General features: G+C 40.8%; 1 protein-coding gene and 1 long non-coding RNA gene across 22 annotated transcripts in view; one reads left to right on the top strand and one right to left on the bottom strand.

Moving 5' to 3' along the window:
- The window catches only part of LOC132378926 (paired box protein Pax-2-like), a 173,440-nt gene extending 164,333 nt beyond the window's left edge, over positions 1–9,107 (bottom strand). For 6 of the 10 annotated variants that reach the window (XM_059946279.1, XM_059946281.1, XM_059946276.1 and 3 more), the window contains exons 1-2: positions 4,405–4,523; positions 4,107–4,195 (exon numbers count right to left, since the gene is read on the bottom strand). Coding sequence is in view for 2 of the 10 variants with exons in the window: in XM_059946274.1 (XP_059802257.1) it covers positions 8,948–8,972 (25 nt within the window). In the remaining 8 variants the exon portion in view is untranslated. Of the gene's footprint in view, positions 1–4,106; positions 4,196–4,404; positions 4,524–8,450; positions 8,708–8,947 lie in introns of those variants that run through there. The other 4 variants (XM_059946274.1, XM_059946277.1, XM_059946272.1 and 1 more) reach the window with 4 other exon arrangements.
- On the top strand, positions 1,301–13,921 carry LOC132378927 (uncharacterized). 12 transcript variants are annotated; one of them, XR_009507232.1, is made up of 4 exons: positions 5,263–6,001; positions 7,188–7,228; positions 11,069–11,200; positions 12,751–13,921. It is a non-coding gene; the product is annotated as an uncharacterized LOC132378927 (long non-coding RNA). The 12 variants fall into 12 exon arrangements; XR_009507234.1 differs by lacking the exons at positions 5,263–6,001; positions 7,188–7,228 and adding an exon at positions 1,301–3,491; XR_009507230.1 differs by lacking the exons at positions 5,263–6,001; positions 7,188–7,228 and adding an exon at positions 4,445–4,541.
- The last annotated feature ends 3,733 nt before the right edge of the window (positions 13,922–17,654 follow it).

A 17,654-nucleotide genomic window follows, 5' to 3' on the forward strand; every position in this document is an offset into this window, starting at 1 on the left:
TATTCCCCCCCTCCTCTCTCTCTCTCTCTCTCTCTCTCTCTCTCTCTCTCTCTCTCTCTCTCTCTCTCTCTCTCTCTCTCTCTCTCTCTCTCTCTGTACATCTATTTGTTTTAAACAGATTGACTGTGTTAATTGAGGCTCTTTTAAAGAGAAAAAAAAAGTGTGTGTGTGTAAATCGGCAACAATGATGTCTTCAATCTCTGCGATGCTATGCATTTCTTAGGTCAGGTTTACCTTCCTGTCAGTGTAACTGGATTATTTTACTCAGCTACAAACCCTCTCTCCTCAACCTCAACCCTTTGCCGGTTCACCTGAGCTGTCTGACCCTTGCTTGTAAGTTATGTACACAGGTGGAAGGTGGAATTAGATCGGCTGACACTGGAAAAAAATATTTCAGGGCATTAGTATTTACGCATCACACTTTAGCTAGTTTCGTTTTCTTATTATTAATGTTTTCTCCCGGCCTTTCACTAAGTCTACGAGTAGCGCATATAGAACTACTCGCTGCAATCTCGCGGTCACTCAGCCCGGTGATTAGAGTAACCATACAGAGCAATCAAATGTTAATTCTGTACTTAGCCCATCCCGAATTGTTGCATTACAGAACTCATGGCAAAGATCCTCCAGAAAGAGGCGGGTAATGTGTTACTTGCAGAGTTCCCCTAACAGAACATTTCAGATGCCCATTTAATTGTAGAAGTTTTTTTACTCTCTCCCAGCTTGCTGAGGTGTTTTCTCCCCCGCACAGAGTTGCATGTGGAGTCCCCAAGCCTTCTGTAGGTGGCGCTGGCTTTATAGTTCTCGGGCCTGAGACCTGCTTGGTTTGGGGGGGGGGTTGGGGAGGGGGTTACTTCAGAGCTCGAAGCGTGAAGACATCCTTTAGTTCAGCACTCACTCTCCTGGGACACAATTGAAACTTTTACTTGAAAAAAAACACTGGCCAACAGAACTTTGTTAAATTTTTCTAGGCATTAATTTTGTACTGACTGAATAAAATCGCTCTTTGATTTCTTCCAAATGAGAGATTATTCGATACAAATGTGTGCAAACTCTGCTGCGGCACTGCTGCTATATTGAATTAATTTTACTACTTACTATTGCGACTCTTCTTGGAATCGAATCAATCGTCTGATTTCTTAGTGACAAATTATTTAATCTATCATCGCACTGCTTGTTTTCAAACGATTTTCCGTCATCGTGTGGTGAATATTGTAATTGAAATCTTTTCTTCGCGGTTCTCTCAACACCCCCCCCCCCTCACTCTCCAGCACCTCTGCCTCCCACCCTCCCCCCCCCGTCCCATTTCTATTACTTGAAGTAATTTTAGTTGGCAAACAATTGGCGCTTTCACTGTTGTGCTTGAAAGGTGCCGGTTCTTCAACCAGAGACTCTCCGTTTTACAGCACCAGACACAGGACAAAAAAAAATCCTAAAGTGAAGCATTTTAGCAAGCTAAAGTAAATTGCCAAACTTAAAGAAAACTTTCAGGCGCTGAATTCCATCCTACTTATATTTTTAACGTGTAAAATACAGGGAAAGTCGAGATTATGCGTCCGATTAATGTTAATAAAATAATAATTATTAATTAAGAATAAAATAAACACCGATTACGCTATGGGTGGGATGGGATTGAGGCAATTTACAATAAAAAGAAATCATTCTTTCCCTACAATTCTTTTTCCCTCGGGATTCAAATTCGCTGTTACATGTTTCCCCACTAAATGTTAGGGAGGAACTGTCATTCTGTTTAACAGGACATTCGAGTTGAATCTGTGCAAATTCATTTGATATAGCGCCGGAGTTATTAAAGGCTTGAAATGTTAATGGAAGTGAAGCAAAGAAAATGGTCATTGTCACTTAAAGAGTAAAAACAGAGCTGCAAATCGAAGCGGCAAGGGGGTCACGGATTTATACCCTGAATCAAAAAAAGGACAAACTGGTACAACGTGTCATTTTTTCCCCTACAAATACCCCGTGGAAAGCGGTTCCATTGCTCCGTCTTTCTGAGAACCGTGGATTGTCGTGAACATTTTTACCCTGCAGTAATATTATCTGTACTCCGGGAATAAGATGCTAAAAATTGTTAAAATATTAATGTTTCCATTACCCACAAAAACAAAAAAAAAGCATTTTACTCTATGCAGGGGGATTCGACAAAATCTATTAACTACACACCAGTTATTTTCTATTATTTCAGTATCCCACTCAAAAGACACCGACTTTGCAAAGCTACCCGATATTTGACTCTGGTGCCAAACACCAGATTAGTTATCAAAAGGAGCACCAGTACTTCCGTAATAATTCCAGGTAATAATAACACATGTATAATAGTCAAGGAAAACAGAAACAAATATAATTTTCAATCTTCATTGCAAACTACACTGCAAACGGACTGACTGTTGGGACTCGGTCCAATTATTTTTGAAACTATACATCTAACTAAAAGCAAATGACTTGGTTCAATGAAAAAGGCGGGGTGGGGGAGAAGTCTATTTGAGGTGGAATTATGCCATGTCCTTTGCATGGGAAGAGGTTAGGGAGAGTTGGAGGTTTTGGGGAGTAATGCTTGGATAACCCTGGTCTTCACTCTTTCATTAACCTATTTCACAGGAAGCCCCCTCGAATCATTTGCACTTCAAAGAAGCACGCCGCCTCGTCCAACGGAAATTAAAGAAAAATAAACTTTTGGGAAGGGGGAGGGGAGGGTGTTTTTTAGGAAAAATAGAGATCCAGGATGGATCCTCTGAACCAACCCCAGCACCGCCAAGATCCATTCGCAATTCATTTTATACACTATCCGCGCGAGGCAAATCCCTCGATTATCTGCTTTACTCATACTCCCCTTGTCCGGTCACTGTTTAGCTCTATAATCGTGTTACGTGTAAATATATTGGTCCGATTTGACGCCTCTCGGTGTTTACACACAGGATTACCCGCGGCTGTATCATTGCCTTTGATCTGGATTTACGGATCTTTTCAGTCACAGAGCAAGTGCCAATCGTTTAAAAGTTAAATGCAGAATTTGACATAAAACTGGGAGAATTAAATAGAAAGTTAATGTATAATTTGATTACAGTATGCGCATGTGTCTGCTATACGAAACAATACTTTTAACTTAACACTATTACAAGCAAAGGAAATATTTCAGTCGAAAATGGCATTTTTAAACAACTTTTGATGACAAGTTTATGATTAGCCACGATTTCCCACTTTCTGCTCCGAGTCTTTGGTGTGTTTAATCCGCGCAGAAGGCTATGACTTGGAAGTCATATGTTCAAACTGGTCATTGTTTACGCACAATAGTGTGTAATTTAGAGTGAGCTCCTCTGTGTGCGTCCGTGTGTGTCTGCGTGGGTGCAAGGGAGAGACAATAACTGTGCAAATCTTATGCTATCGGTAGACAGGTGATATTTCACCTGGCAGAAGAGTAACGAGGAAAAGTGATATTAAATAATAATTGTTCAGACATTTGTACGCATTTACACACTTAGGTGAGTGCTTGGCTATGTCTTAAGAAACCTCTAATAATGATCTAAATAATTCTGTTCAGAGCCAGCGAATGTGCTACTTATCTGGGCTAGGCGGGAAAGGAATGGATAGAGAAGGCCCACTCCCTGCTACGGTTCGGTTTACTGGCTGACCGTATTTTGGAAAATTTGAGGCGTTCTGCTATGAAGTGTGGCGGCATCGACTGCAATTTCACAGTCCGAAGAACATTTTGCCTGAAGGAACGTTTATTTCCCCCCTCCCCTTTTTCTTCCTCCTCTCTTATTTTCGACCCCTCCCTAAGACTACTGCCTTCATACCTTGCTCTGTTTGGCTACGTGCACAGTTCAAGAAAGAGGAAGCTGGGATAAAATAAATGCTATATCCAATTTGGTCACGCAACATCAGTAATAGCTTACTTTCCCCTTTTTTTGCATCCGTCTGCTTTGAATGTTAATAGTGCACGTGCAGCTTTACTTTCTAAACATCCCTCAATTAACACTTTCTCTAAACTCCGTTAAGAAACGTTAATATTTTTTTGTGGGTGGCTTTTCTTTCGGGGGCAAAATTAATAACTTCTTTTTAGGGCGAGCAGATCGGTAGGTTTACATTAATTGTACCTTGATGAATATTTTGTATCTTCAGAAACTTTCACACTTCCCAAATTTAACTGTCCCTTTGTAAATAAAAACTTGATGGTATGCAGACTCTGTGGTATAATAAAAAATAGAGAATTAGTGAGTTTGATAGATTAACTACATTTTGTCCTGTCGGGGTTTGGAATGTATTTTTCTTACACAAACATTTTAAATAAGGCAAATCATTGGCAGAACAATTGGTTCTTCTATTGCATTAAGTTGTTGCATTTGCTAAAATTAAATCGCCAAGTGCAAATGGATGTTTTGTTGGTCTCAATACCGGTCTATGCATGCCCATTCCATTACGCCCTCCGGTTTAAGGATAACAAGTTATGTTTACTGTCACGACTTCGGTTAGACCTGAATACTGAAGGCACCTGTAGCGAGGCTGAGAGCTGAAACAAGACACAGGCACAGGTATAAATACCAAAAATTATATTGGTGCACACGCGCGCGCACACCAGCGCACGCGCACGCTCACCCCCCCCCTCCCCCCCCCCACACACACACGAGCTCATGCACAGGCATAAACACACACGTATGCTCAAGCAGATATTGATAAGAACAAGTAAACAGTCTTCCATACTTTCCTATTAAGAAACACACACACACACACACACACACACAATACGTACAAAATAAAATCACACACACTTGTGTGTGTGTGCACGCGCTCGCTGCGAGATATGTAAATATATATGTGTAAACATATATACACGGTGACTCCGTAGGCGTATACAAACACGCGTGTAGATTTACACAGATACATGGAATTGTAGCTGGATTAAGAGCCATGACACCAAACGTATTTATGTTTCCCACACATATCAGGTACAAACACAAACATACAAACATCCAGAGACAGATGGACAATCACTCTGATAAAAGAAAGTCATTGCTCACACACACCAGCACAACAAAACACAACACAATACAACACAGACACGCGAGTCCTGTCTTCCTCGCCTCTCTGCTGAAATACACTTTGCCATGTATTGACTGGAAAGTTACCCAGGGATTATTGGCTGAATCTGGATATAAAGTATCGTTGTTTCATTTTGAATTTGGAAATGGGATAGTTTCTCTGGTTGGATTTTGAAGGGAATGGAAGAAAATATTATGCGAGGATGGTCAGTAAAGAGGAAATTATTGTTACTAAAGGTTAAAAGTCAAAGCATACAGACAAGTGACCTCCCGGAAACGAACAATGAAAACAATTTTAAATCCAGATGAAAGGAAATAGTGGTTTAAAAGATCAGAATAAGAATTGCAAGTTGTCCTTTCTGGACTAGGCTGCATTCTATTTAACACCTGCGCTACATGTACAAAGGCTTTCAACAATGTGCCACTGATTTGAATTCTATTGTCCTAACTGCACTTTAGCAGAAATGAAAGGAGTATGTCATCCATTAGGAAAATATAAACTGTTTGTCGAATTGTAAAGTATGTTTAACGTTGGAAACATTTTTTTCACTAACTCCAGAAGAACTGCTTTGGTTAGCTGGTAATCAGTGGGAAAATGTAATGTGGGAATAGGTGCTTACAGAGATTAAAGCCCCCCAAAAAAAGAATGTGGACGCCTAATTAAAAGCCGTTTGAGCGAGTGACAGAAATCCATTGGTCTTTAGCATCAGCTGCTTAACGGTTCCTGGTGGCTGGCTGGGGCCAAGAGCCCTATTCAGACACCGGGCTAGATAGCACCACGCTTAGCCTGTGCAAACGGAGGAACGCCGCATTTTCCACCTTTCCCTTCCAGCCAGGTGCACGGTTAGCGAGAGCAAACTCAGCCTGCAGCGCTGCTTCAGCCAGCTCCCAATGTCGGAGGCAGCTTTAAGCGATCGATGTACTTAAGCTTCTATAGGACCTGCTGCCAGTAGGTGTGAGTTTTGCCACATAACCTTTTAACTATCTTGCTATCTTGCTACAGTTAATAGAACATTTCATTGTATGTAATCCGGTATATTGACGCGATGATTTACCTTTTAACGAGATAAGTGAACGGTTGCTATAAGATCGTATTTGGTTAACCCTTCTGTCTTAACAGTTGGCGATTGTTATAAAGAAAAATTGATAAATTAATGAATATAATTTGATAATTTATAGCAAAAAATCATCATAAACGGAATGTATCTGCTAGCACCAAGTATTACAGTTTTGGTGATTGAAGTTTTATGAAGGTTGGATAAATACAGAGATGAACGTTTTGTATGCTCTCGTTTTATTTCCATCTAAAAAGTTATATCAGGTGTCACAGAAAACAACTAAAATGTAGATGCCCAAGCTCGTTTTATTCCAGTTGAAGCTTGTCAATCAATCACCTCTATCGATGGATCAATCACCGTGTCAATTAATAGATCATATTAGAACGTTACTGGGATTATTTATTTATTTGTGTTTCAATGTGAGACGGGAATCGAGAGGAAAGCAGTCGTGAGAATGAATTCAATTTATTCGTTAGCGTTTAATCAAAATAATTGGTGTTATCGTGTCGCTTCACCGTGCTTAGAATAATGGGGATGCCGGCAATGGTCGCCCGCCTGGCTGGCAGAAACCCGAGGAGATGTGCCCTATATTTAAATCACGTTCCACGGATTTATACCAGTGTGTGGAGGTTTTTATAGAAGACTTTTCTCATTTTAAGATATTATTTCCCAGCTTTAGTGTTCGACGCTGTGTGTTACACGCAACAGAAAGAAATAATAAAAAAAACAAGATTATTCACCATTGAAAATAATTGCCACACAGCTGTGACTTCCGATTTATTTAAAATTAATTAGCGTCACGTAACATCAACTCATCTCGGTTTGCTTCACTGAAACGCAACATTTTTAAAACGTAGCGATAGACACATATCGAATTGTAAGCTTGTTCTTGTAAAGAAATGAAATAGGTTGACTAAAAGTTTGGCGGTTTAAAGATACGCGACCCACGTTACTCGGGCTGAAAAAAAACCTGTAATGTTTTGCTTGAATGTTATTTAGCCAAATTTAACAATGCCATCATTTGGAAAACAGGAGTTGGAATATTTTTAAACAGAAATAATGATGTGTGATTGATACTTAGGTCAAGTGGACAGACTGCACGAATTTGCATCTTTTAAAATAGTTAAGTTATTGAAGCACGTTTATAAAATGTTCTGATTTAATCCAGTGGCATATATCTGATTTAGTGAACGCACACACTCGTCCTGACATAAACATACACAAGTATGCAGAATGTGTCTGAGTTAACGGTGTGTTCACTGTTTTTAGTTGCCTTTCTCGATGTGCGGCATTCACAGGGCACTTGGTGGAAAGTGAAGTTTACATCCGCAGGAATCCCCACCTGGTGTGGTCTTTCCTTCCGGGAGAATAGCCGCAGCAAGGCAAGCGCAACCAAAAGGCAAGCAGCGCTTGCAATATCGATCGAAGCAGACTCTGGCCGAGAGCTTCATCATCGCGCTCAAAAAAAAACTCATTCACAAAACTTCTACCCTAACAACTGCCGCTCTCTCCCAGGAAGGAGGCGCCTTTCATTTGTTCTTCCGTTCCTGGAGCTTTCTTTAGAAAAACAATTAAATGGGCCCAGGCTAAATCACAACTATCCAATTGCAAATAAACAAACGGGACGGGTTTAATAGTAATCCTCGGGGCTCTAGATTTGGCGTCAGTACAGATTGCATATTCATAACGGATGTTGAACCGAGCCAGATGGACAATCATTTTAATTGTATACTCGACACGATCGGAGACTGTTTATTTTTACTTTTTTAAATTTTGTCATAATTAATTAGATTATTATAGCTGTTCTGTATTGGTCTCCTAATTTGACTTTAAAGAGGACCGACGATCTACCGAAGTCACTTTGCAAATTCTTATGGTAGAAATGTCTCAAAATTCTTCTCTGCTGTGAGTACGGTAACGGCTGGAGTATCACCAGCTTTACTCAAGACTTCCTATTGAAGACTACCATTTCCACTGGCGTTTTGATCCGCACTAAACAAGACCCGAGTGAAAACTAGCCACTGTCAAAAGTCCACTAATAAAGTAAGATAATCGTTGTCCCAGGAATTTTGTAAAAGCTAAATAGCACAGAAATGGCAAAGGCAGACCAAAAGAATAGGTGAATGTGGAAGTGAGGGTCCAAGAAAATACTATGAACAGTGGAAACGTGAAGTCTAAATAAAGCCTCCAAAACATTTGAACACAGGAAAGGACAATAAGAACAATGTGCGGATTCTGAAGTAATTGACGGTGCGCCTGAACTTCAACACAACATTAAATAGAATCGTGGTTACAAATAAAAGTCATTGCGGTTTTAAGGAAAAATCAATCGGTTATACTGTACCGCCATTTACTCTTAATAGAGACAAGGGATCACAGAGCTGAAAATCCCTTTAGCGACAAAATCGGGTCTAATTTCATCATCAGAGAGATGCGCCAGGTATTCTGAGCCAAGCACCCGATACTCGTCTACCCTTGGAGGTGTGAATGAGCCGGCACAGAATGGGCCGGGGAACCCTGGCGCTCCAGTCCGTCTGTTGTGATGTTAAAATGTGCTGCAGGCAGTACGAGTGCCGATACCCGGCTACCCCGCACTCCAGCTCCAACTCTCCTGCACAGAACAACCCTCAAGCTTATCACAGAGTTCGAGAGAGAAAGGAGAGGGAGAGGGAGAGAGAGGGGGGGAGAGAGGGAGAGGGAGAGAGAGTGAGAAAGAGAGAGAGGGAGAAACAGAAAGAGGGAGAGAGAGAGAGAGAGAGAGAGAGAGAGAGAGAACACAGAAGCCAGCTCACCTCTCTGGCCTAGTTCAAATAAACAATTTGACAGGATGGGTAAGCCTACCTGATCGCCCTGTCTTGTGAGCCATGCAGAGATTTGCTTAATGGTCTGTTTCGCGACGCACCCCACTAAATCTTTGCGGGCTCTTTAACTTTCTCGCTGGCTTAACGCGTGCCTCCTTCCCCCGTTGCTGTGGGGTTCTTCCATCCCCTTATTAATTTGCTGCGATATTCTCCACCCCCTCTACCCACACCCCGTGTGTCTTTTTTAATATCCTTTCGCCCTACCTACAAGTAACAGAAGCTGAATGGTAAATATACCAAAGCAGCACTGTGGAAAAAAATCAAGACAGCAAGTTGTGCGGAGATACATTTGCACAGCATTAGAACTGATTAATTGGGACAAACGGGTTTGGATAAAAAAAACTATCCAATTTCCAGCCGGCCCCTGAGTGAAGTAACAAAAGGGCAGGTAAGAGGTGGATGTGGCTGGATATCCCGTTGTCCCTATTACAATTCGTGGCAGAGATTTGCACTTCAGATGCCTGTTGGTGGTCAGGCTGTTTAACAACTGCCTAAAAGTTAAGCAAGGGAGGCGTGGAAAGGGGGTGCCGGGGAAAACAGCAACTTCAGTGCATTCGCAGTATGAGACCCGCCATTGCCGCAGTTACTTTATTGAAACGGAGCTGCTGATTGGCTGTCGGCCACAGTCAACCTGCAGTTAAAGGGGAGGGCGGTTGCACCATTTTACCGCCGCACACCTCCCAAATACCGAAACTCGCAGTCACTATCCCGCAGCGCCCCTCCGAAGCACGCTCTTCTCTTCCCCACAGTTAATGCCCCAACTCCCGAAAAACTTAAAAGAATAAAATAAATAATTACTAAACATAAACTGTTAATGCATTTCAAATTAGAAACAAAGAGATGGAATACTACAAATTAGCAGAGAAAAATACAGTGATTGCTCTTCTCTGGACAATCAGTGCCAGTAGCAAATGATTATACGGTCACTGCTTTGTAAAATAAAATTCATCCTGGGAATTAAAAAAAACATGACCGGAACCAGAACTAGAATTCCAGTTGGAGTTAAGGTCGAGATTAAAGTTAGATTTAGTCGAATGTTGTTCGGAGTTGGGGCAAGTGTGAGATAGTGTTAAGGTTAAAATGAGGTTGAAGTTTGGATTAGAGACAACATTGGTGATGCAGAATTAGGGTGGTGATAAAGGAATTAGGGTTGGAAGTTCTTGTCGTTAAGTGTCTATTGGTTTGCGGCTGGATTTGATTTAGGGATGGTTTTATTGGTATTTGGGGCTGCGACACTCGGGATTGTCGTGTTTAACAGTAGAGATGAAATTCGGTTTGTTCTCAGTTTTATATAAGGAATTGTAAGTGTATTCGCATTAGTAATTAAATAGGGGATCTGTTCGGGTTTAGGGATGGAGCTGGATAGGGACAACTAGGATGGTGTTAACCCCTGGTAAGGTATTGATAGCTGTTGGACCTAAATATGATGGCTCGTCAGATTTCTCAGGGTTAGGGTTGGGCAACTCCTCTTCAGGCCAGCTAAGGAGGTGAAATAATCGGGCATATTTTTTTCTGTATACTTAACAGTTTTTGTATGTTTCAGGGGGTTTGATTAGAGCAGGCTTCCCGGCCAAAGCACCGTGACTTCTGTCCCGGGACTCTGACTATTGATCCATGCCCTCTGTGACAAATTCGCCGACACACAGATGGAATTGATATTCCCCCTAAACTGATTCATTCATCTTTCGAAAAGTGAAAACGAAAGTCAGTTCCTTGAGGGTTAAAGTTCAGAGCTGTTCCTTCCTATCTGGGCAAAGTTATCGACACAAAACGAATACCCGACAAAATGTCAAAACCGGTAAATGATCCGCGTACTAAATCAATGCAAAAACACAAACGTTGAAATTAAAGGAAAAAAAACTGGAAGCAATTGTTAAGAGTCTTGGGACGGTCTGATGCGTTTATTTGAAAAATGATTGTCCGTTCTTCAACTGAGGACATGGAGGAAAGAATACGCCGTGTTGCCCGATCAGTACAAAACAAGATACAAGTTTAGGGGAGGTTTATGTTCATTTTTCTTCCCTTCAGATCAGCTGGGTTATGTTCAGCTGTTAGATGCACTGACCGTCTACATATAATGGATATATGTTCTCTATAACAGAAAGATTGTGACGTTGTGGAGAAAATCAGCTCCCTGTAGCTGAGAGCGGAGAGCGAGTTCAGGGCGTCTGGAGCCTGAGGTCGGACGGGAATCAGCGCAGGCCTTGTTAACACACCGTTCCAACTCAACCATGTATGCACTCGTGAGGAATTTAATTTTGTTCTTATATGTGTACCACACGTTAGGAAGTAAATTGCAGGATATAAAAGTTTGCATGAAAAAAATGATAATGGACAAGTTTCTTCTTTTAACAGTGAGAACTGATATTGCCATGTCTTTTTTTTACTGTTCAAGGACATTCGTTACAATGCTCTAGTTAGAATAATTGCTTGTAGTTACATCAATTGGTGTTAATAATATTTGAATATTCTTCGATGCATGAAATAAAGTATACCGGACGAGCAGCACATCAAAAAGCCACACATATAGTTATTGGTGCAAGTATCAACTTTTTAAAAAGTTGTGAAAATGACCGTCCCAACTTTAGCGACTAGGTACAAATTTAATGATGATAAAATAAGTATTTTGTACCAACACTCTGTCACTAGTCCTTCACCCACTAAACATCTTTGTCATTCGAAACGAAATCGGTCGAGTAAAATACTTAGGATTCCAGAGTTCGGAAGGGCAATCCGCAATGTCGGTCTACCTCAGAAAAGTCGACGAAAATTACGTTTGTATTACGGGATCAAATAGCGAATATAACACGGTGGCACACACACGCATGCCTTTAAGTCTATATGCTATCAATATGCGTAAGACACCCAAGTGCATTAACTGGACAAATATAGCTCGACAATTAATTTTGATTTAATAATCTCTAGTACCAGTTAACAACCGATGATAAGCCTGTTTTGCAAAAAATATTATAAAGGCTAAAATACAAAATAAGCAAAACGTAACGAATAGACTGAAATTATCGGAAAATAATCCATCTCTCTGTGTGATTTGTGTTAATAAATCAGATATGGTTTTAATGAGAGATGACAATCTGAACATATTTTTTCCCCTCTGCCTGGCAGTGTAGATGTGGACCCGCTGATGATGAAGTAACATTGCAGCCCGCAGGTATCAGCAAATTATTAACGAAATATTTGCATATGATTTGCAATTTAATCAAGGATTATTGTCACACGGTAAACCTGATATGTGAAACGTGATGAATTAAATTCAACTACGCAGGGTTTTAGACAGGAGAAATAAAAAGTATAATTACCCGTATTTACAGAGAAGTGGATGAAATCTAAGCGATATTATTATAAATGTACCGGAAACGGGGCTGCTAAACACTTTTTCTTGTTTCTGATTTAAATTGTCGTTTAAAACAATTAATTACCCGGTGGAATAGGTTTAAACACATGCAAACATGCCTTTTAAAATACTTGTATTGATCATAAAGTAATTCTAAAAAGTATTTTACTGAGACCCTATATCTTAATGTTTTCCACATATCACTTTTAACGGTATCTATTAAACGTTTTCTCAATGTAAATTGTTACCTATTATGCCCAAAATATGAATCATTAACGATTTCTTGTAAAATCATACAAAATAGCTTTATATCTGAAGTGATAATAAAAATTGCTACAGGTTATTCCGGTATGTGGCCAGATGGGGCAGTATTATAAAGAGCGACGATCCTCTGTTAAAGTTACTATACAATATTGTTCGCTTCTTCGTAGGTCCCTCTGCGGTCAGACTGTGATTCAACGGTTTCGTAGGGACAGCGGAGACCCAGCACTTGCAGAGGTGGACGAGCCAGCGGCTGGAGAGGGGCTGAGGTGCCGTCTCCATGACACTGTAAACGATTCCCAAACAACTGCGAACTTTGAAGCTCAACTTTGTCAGAGTGTTGTGTTCCTCGAGTTTCTAGTTCATTAACTCGCACTTGCATTGCATCAGGCTAACTTAGTTCTGCACGGCTTCACCTGGGCCCTTACAAGAGAGCATTGCAGAGACGCGAGTTCCTAGACTGGGTCACCCGCTGACAGTGGTCAGCACGGACATATCTGGAGTCAGGCGTCAATCAACAGTAACAGGCGAAATGTGCGGTATAAAGTTGCGCACAGTGTGCGGGTTTAGACCGGCTCCACTCCCTATCGCATGACTCGCTCCGTGTCAATTTCCCCCCTCTGTTTTCCCTCTTCCTTTCACTGCAGGTCTCTCCGCAGTAAAGCATGCCAATTTAGTAAAGAGCTACTGATTTAAGTTTACTGACACGGGGAGAGAATCCAATCTTGTTGCGGCACCTCCGTTCTCCTGTGAGTGCTTTCCAGTCATACGGGTGGTTAGCTGAGATTTGTAAGCTTACACCTCGGGATAGTTTTAAGGAAAGGGATAAAAACAAAAAAATATATAATTCCACAATACTGCCGCAATTTAACTACTCATCTACTGGGTGTTTATTAGAAACATTCACGTCCCAAGAACTGGAGATTTCGTTCTTCTTTCAATATTATCTTGAATCGAACTAATGATGATAACCACAAAGGGAATGTTTTGAGAAAAATATACCAGAAAGAAATGAATTGGGCGCACAATGCATTCTATTCGTTTATATAATTATATAAAAAGGATTAATAATCAATATCGAAGAGATAGGAGTTTCCAAAGACTGCGACAATTAGTTAAACAACACACGTATACTCCTGTTCATTTAATATGTAAATATATGATGAAAACAGCCGTGCCCTGTAGTAATTAATGGCGGGGGCCTTTCTAATTTTGATTTTGTAAGAGTTTTGTTAATGAGAGAGTGGGCACGTTAATAATGTATTCATTGTATAATGAAAGCCCAGCCGGTCATTAACAGACTGTATCATATTGCAGATATTATACTCTAATACAGCTATAGTCTGAGAAATGGGAATTTCATAACGCTCGCGCGCTAAAGTTCGCCTTCATCTTCTTCAAAGAATTTCTTTCGCTTGTTCCCTGTTCAGCTGCTCAGGTTTGAACGGTGAAACCACAGCAAAGATCGATTACTGAATAAGCAGACATCCACCCCACACAGCATCAAACTACTGGGAGAGATAACATCACGGAGGCGCACTTCACACCCAAACTGTTAACACGATTCCCATGGTGGGCTAGCACGGCCGGACTTGGTTAAGTGAACGAAACTCAGAGAAAGTCCATGCCTGTTCATTTAACAAGGATACATTCTCAACCTATATTAAATAGGGAATATAAGGGATCACAACGATAATCAACAAATCGTTGATTTGTGATGAACTCATTTCTGTTTTCCAACTTTTAAAAGTGCTCGTTAATTACTGTATTTGTCCTAAATGTTGCCCAGGCGTCGAGATTGCGGAGGCTGGGAACTGCGACCAAGTATGATTCGGTTTGCCTTCCTCGCTCAGTTCACCGCGAACAGCAACGATCGATTCTACGAAGATTGACCACACAATCCGAACGGCTAATTTTAAAGGAATCTATACAATTAACTATTTTTATCGCCCAATGCCTATGTGACACGAATAGATAAAAATTATATTGTTTCCAAATCTATGGCTGAATATATCATATCGACTTAGAAAAGTGGGTCCCCTGCATTTGGAAAGGCAAACTGGAAAAGTTTTGACCTAGTTTCATGTACAACCGCACATTAATGTTGTTTCCGAGACATCCTAGAATTTAGAACGCAGAGGTTGCACGTTCCAGTACCACAGACACTCTCTGCCCAATAAATTCTTGCCATTGCGAACTAGAACTGTGTATTGCAAGCTCATTAAGACGTGCGTACAAATTCACCCGAATATTATAACCACCCTTCCCGCCAACAGTTTCAGTTCGGCTCATCTACTCAGTATTTGAGTACCAGAATCCCTTCCTCAATCCTAACTATTACATTATTTTTTATCAGTGATTTCTATACACTTAACAATTTTAATGGGAACTGATGAACTGATGTGTAGCAATCGAAGGGGTGGCCCGCCGTTGTCTTTCTATAATCATTTACGCTTAAATGAGAATGGAAGCTTTTTTTTTTACAAATTTTATCAATAATCTTTGCACCCGTGTGTGTTTACTTGTGTGTGTGTGCGTGTGTGTGTGCGTGCGCGCGCGTGTGTGTGTGTATGTGTGTGTGTGTGTGTGTGTGTGTGTGTGTGTGTGTGTGTGGTATGTGTGTGTGTGTGTGTGTGTGTGTGTGTGTGCGTGTGTGTGTGTGTGTGTGTGTGTGTGTGTGTGTGTGTGTGTGTGTGTGTGTGCGTGCGCGCGCGTGTGTGTGTGTATGTGTGTGTGTGTGTGTGTGTGTGTGTGTGTGTGTGTGTGTGTGTGTGTGTGTGTGTGTGTGTGTGTGTGTGTGCGGGCGCGGTTTGGTATGTGTTCGTGTGTTTCACGGCAGATCTCGGATGATCGCTAATTGCATTGTCCTGCCTAGGTCATTGATTTCATGTTACCGTACTGAAATTCTGCCTGACATGAAATATTAGCAGCAAAAACGCCACTCAGCTATTTAAGCATGCAACACATTGTAGATTACTGCAGTTTTTTATGGCCCAGAACCGAAGATGTCACGCATGTAGCCTATGTTACAGTAGGAAACGGCTCAACGAAGCAGCTCCGTGCCACTTCTATTTAAATGAATGTGCAGACCAGTAAAAGGAGGAATGCAGATAAACGCTGCTTACATCAAATCTACATGAGTTTTAAACCCCAAAGTCAGAATAATAATTAACACTTATATTAGTAATCACTATTTGGGTAACTGCTACACGCGCGCGCACATGCAGTTATTATGCTCGTATTTATTACATCCAAGTCAATATTTAAACAGATCAAAATAAGTAGCTAGCACGGAAAAATGGAAATCTACACACATAGGTATGAGACAAAGGGCTGTTTACTTGATGTTTATACAAGTTTTTGAGTTATTCTTATAACCTTGAGTATCCGGCTACTTTGGTTAAACGGATGTTGGTCATCTACTACTTTATGCATTCATCGCTGAAGTCAAAAATTACTTATCAAGATTTCTTGTTAATCGTAATTTGCAATCGCCGGCGTTAGACGTTTACGAAATATGCATTTACGAGCATTTATATTAAATAGATTCATTTTCATTGATTGCAATAAGAAGTTTTCAATAATACTAAAGGTCTGCAAGCGTGAGGTGCTGTAATCTGCACTTTGTTGCAGTCAAGCTCTGGGTACTTCTGGAAATTCAGCGACAAATAGCCCACGATAAGGTTCAACTTCAATCACGGTAGTACAGCCACCAGCCCGAGACCAACGGCCGTGGTTGCCCGAAAAGTGGAAAAAATAGTCCAAAGTAGTCCCACGAGTAATGATGAAATATATGGGTGCCATAAGCTCTTTTTATGTTGAATTTCATTGTATTCGTGTTTTATTACAATGAGATTACTTATGTTTTATAAGTTACTGGGACTGTTAATGTTCCTGTATATAGGTTTTACAAGCCCCTCTTTGGATTTTTGTATTCTTCCGCGTCGTTAATTTCAGTGGGAGCTCTCCTTAATGGGATCACAGTACCAAACTTCTGTCATTAATCTATGCAGTTCTGGAGCGACAATTCTATATTTCATCTGGGTCAGAGAGAGCAAGCACCTTCGGGGGGCAGATAGCGACACGGCCCTTAGAAGTTGGCACCCAGTTGGAACCTGTTCTGCTTTTCCTTTATCTGAACTTGTAGACACTTCTTTCCTCAATTCCACCCGGAGTCATACCCGTTATACCAACTTACAGAGAGGTTTCAAATGAAAGTTTCCTCGATTCGTTTTTCTCTTCTGTAATTGAGCCACCGAAGATTGACCCCATCAAAGCCTTCCACGATTTTATAATCATGTTATTTTCTTCTTGTTTCCCTCTTTATAGATTAAACACTTTGAAATAACTTGCGTCGAATATAAAAGCGGTACGAATGAGACTTTACGATGTATCACTTTAAAGGGGGATAACAGGCACACAACTACCCTTCCAGATATAACAGGGGAAGCTTGACTGAGCCTCACTTTTCAAGAGCACTTTCAACAAGTTCAATCAAAGCTATCTAAGCTGTTCCTATCCAAACAAACCTCAGTGAAGTTACACTGCTTTGTAGTCATGTAAAGTTTAGAGGCGAAACATATTTACTGCATTACTGCATTGCTATATATATAGAGAGAACACAAGCTCCTCAAGAGAAGTCATTGTATCATGGCGGGGCGGTACAAGTGACACTTCGTAGCGAGAACCTGAAAGGGCCAGGAGCTGGATACCCATTAGTCATTTCCCTGAACCTTCGTAAAGGCACAATCTGCTTTAAATGATCAAACAGCATTGGTATCGAGTTTCAGTTAAACATGACAAGTCGCATGAAACCTTTTTATCTCGAGGTTAATTCTTATTCGAGATTTTACAGGGAAATGTAGCGCTTTTCAGCGTAGTGCTTCAGCTTTGGGGAATTTTCCGCAACTAGTGTTGAATAAGAAGAACATTCACATTTGCAGCGCGGACAACACTCTGGCAATCCAGTTCACTATTCTGGACTCATGCCTAAAATGCACCAACATTTAGCATCTGTGAATTGTACATACAACAAATGGTGAATCACTGTTGATTCCAATAAAGGTTAGATAAT

The sequence above is a fragment of the Hypanus sabinus genome, chromosome 21, assembly GCF_030144855.1.
Source record: "Hypanus sabinus isolate sHypSab1 chromosome 21, sHypSab1.hap1, whole genome shotgun sequence".
Lineage (NCBI taxonomy): Eukaryota > Metazoa > Chordata > Chondrichthyes > Myliobatiformes > Dasyatidae > Hypanus > Hypanus sabinus.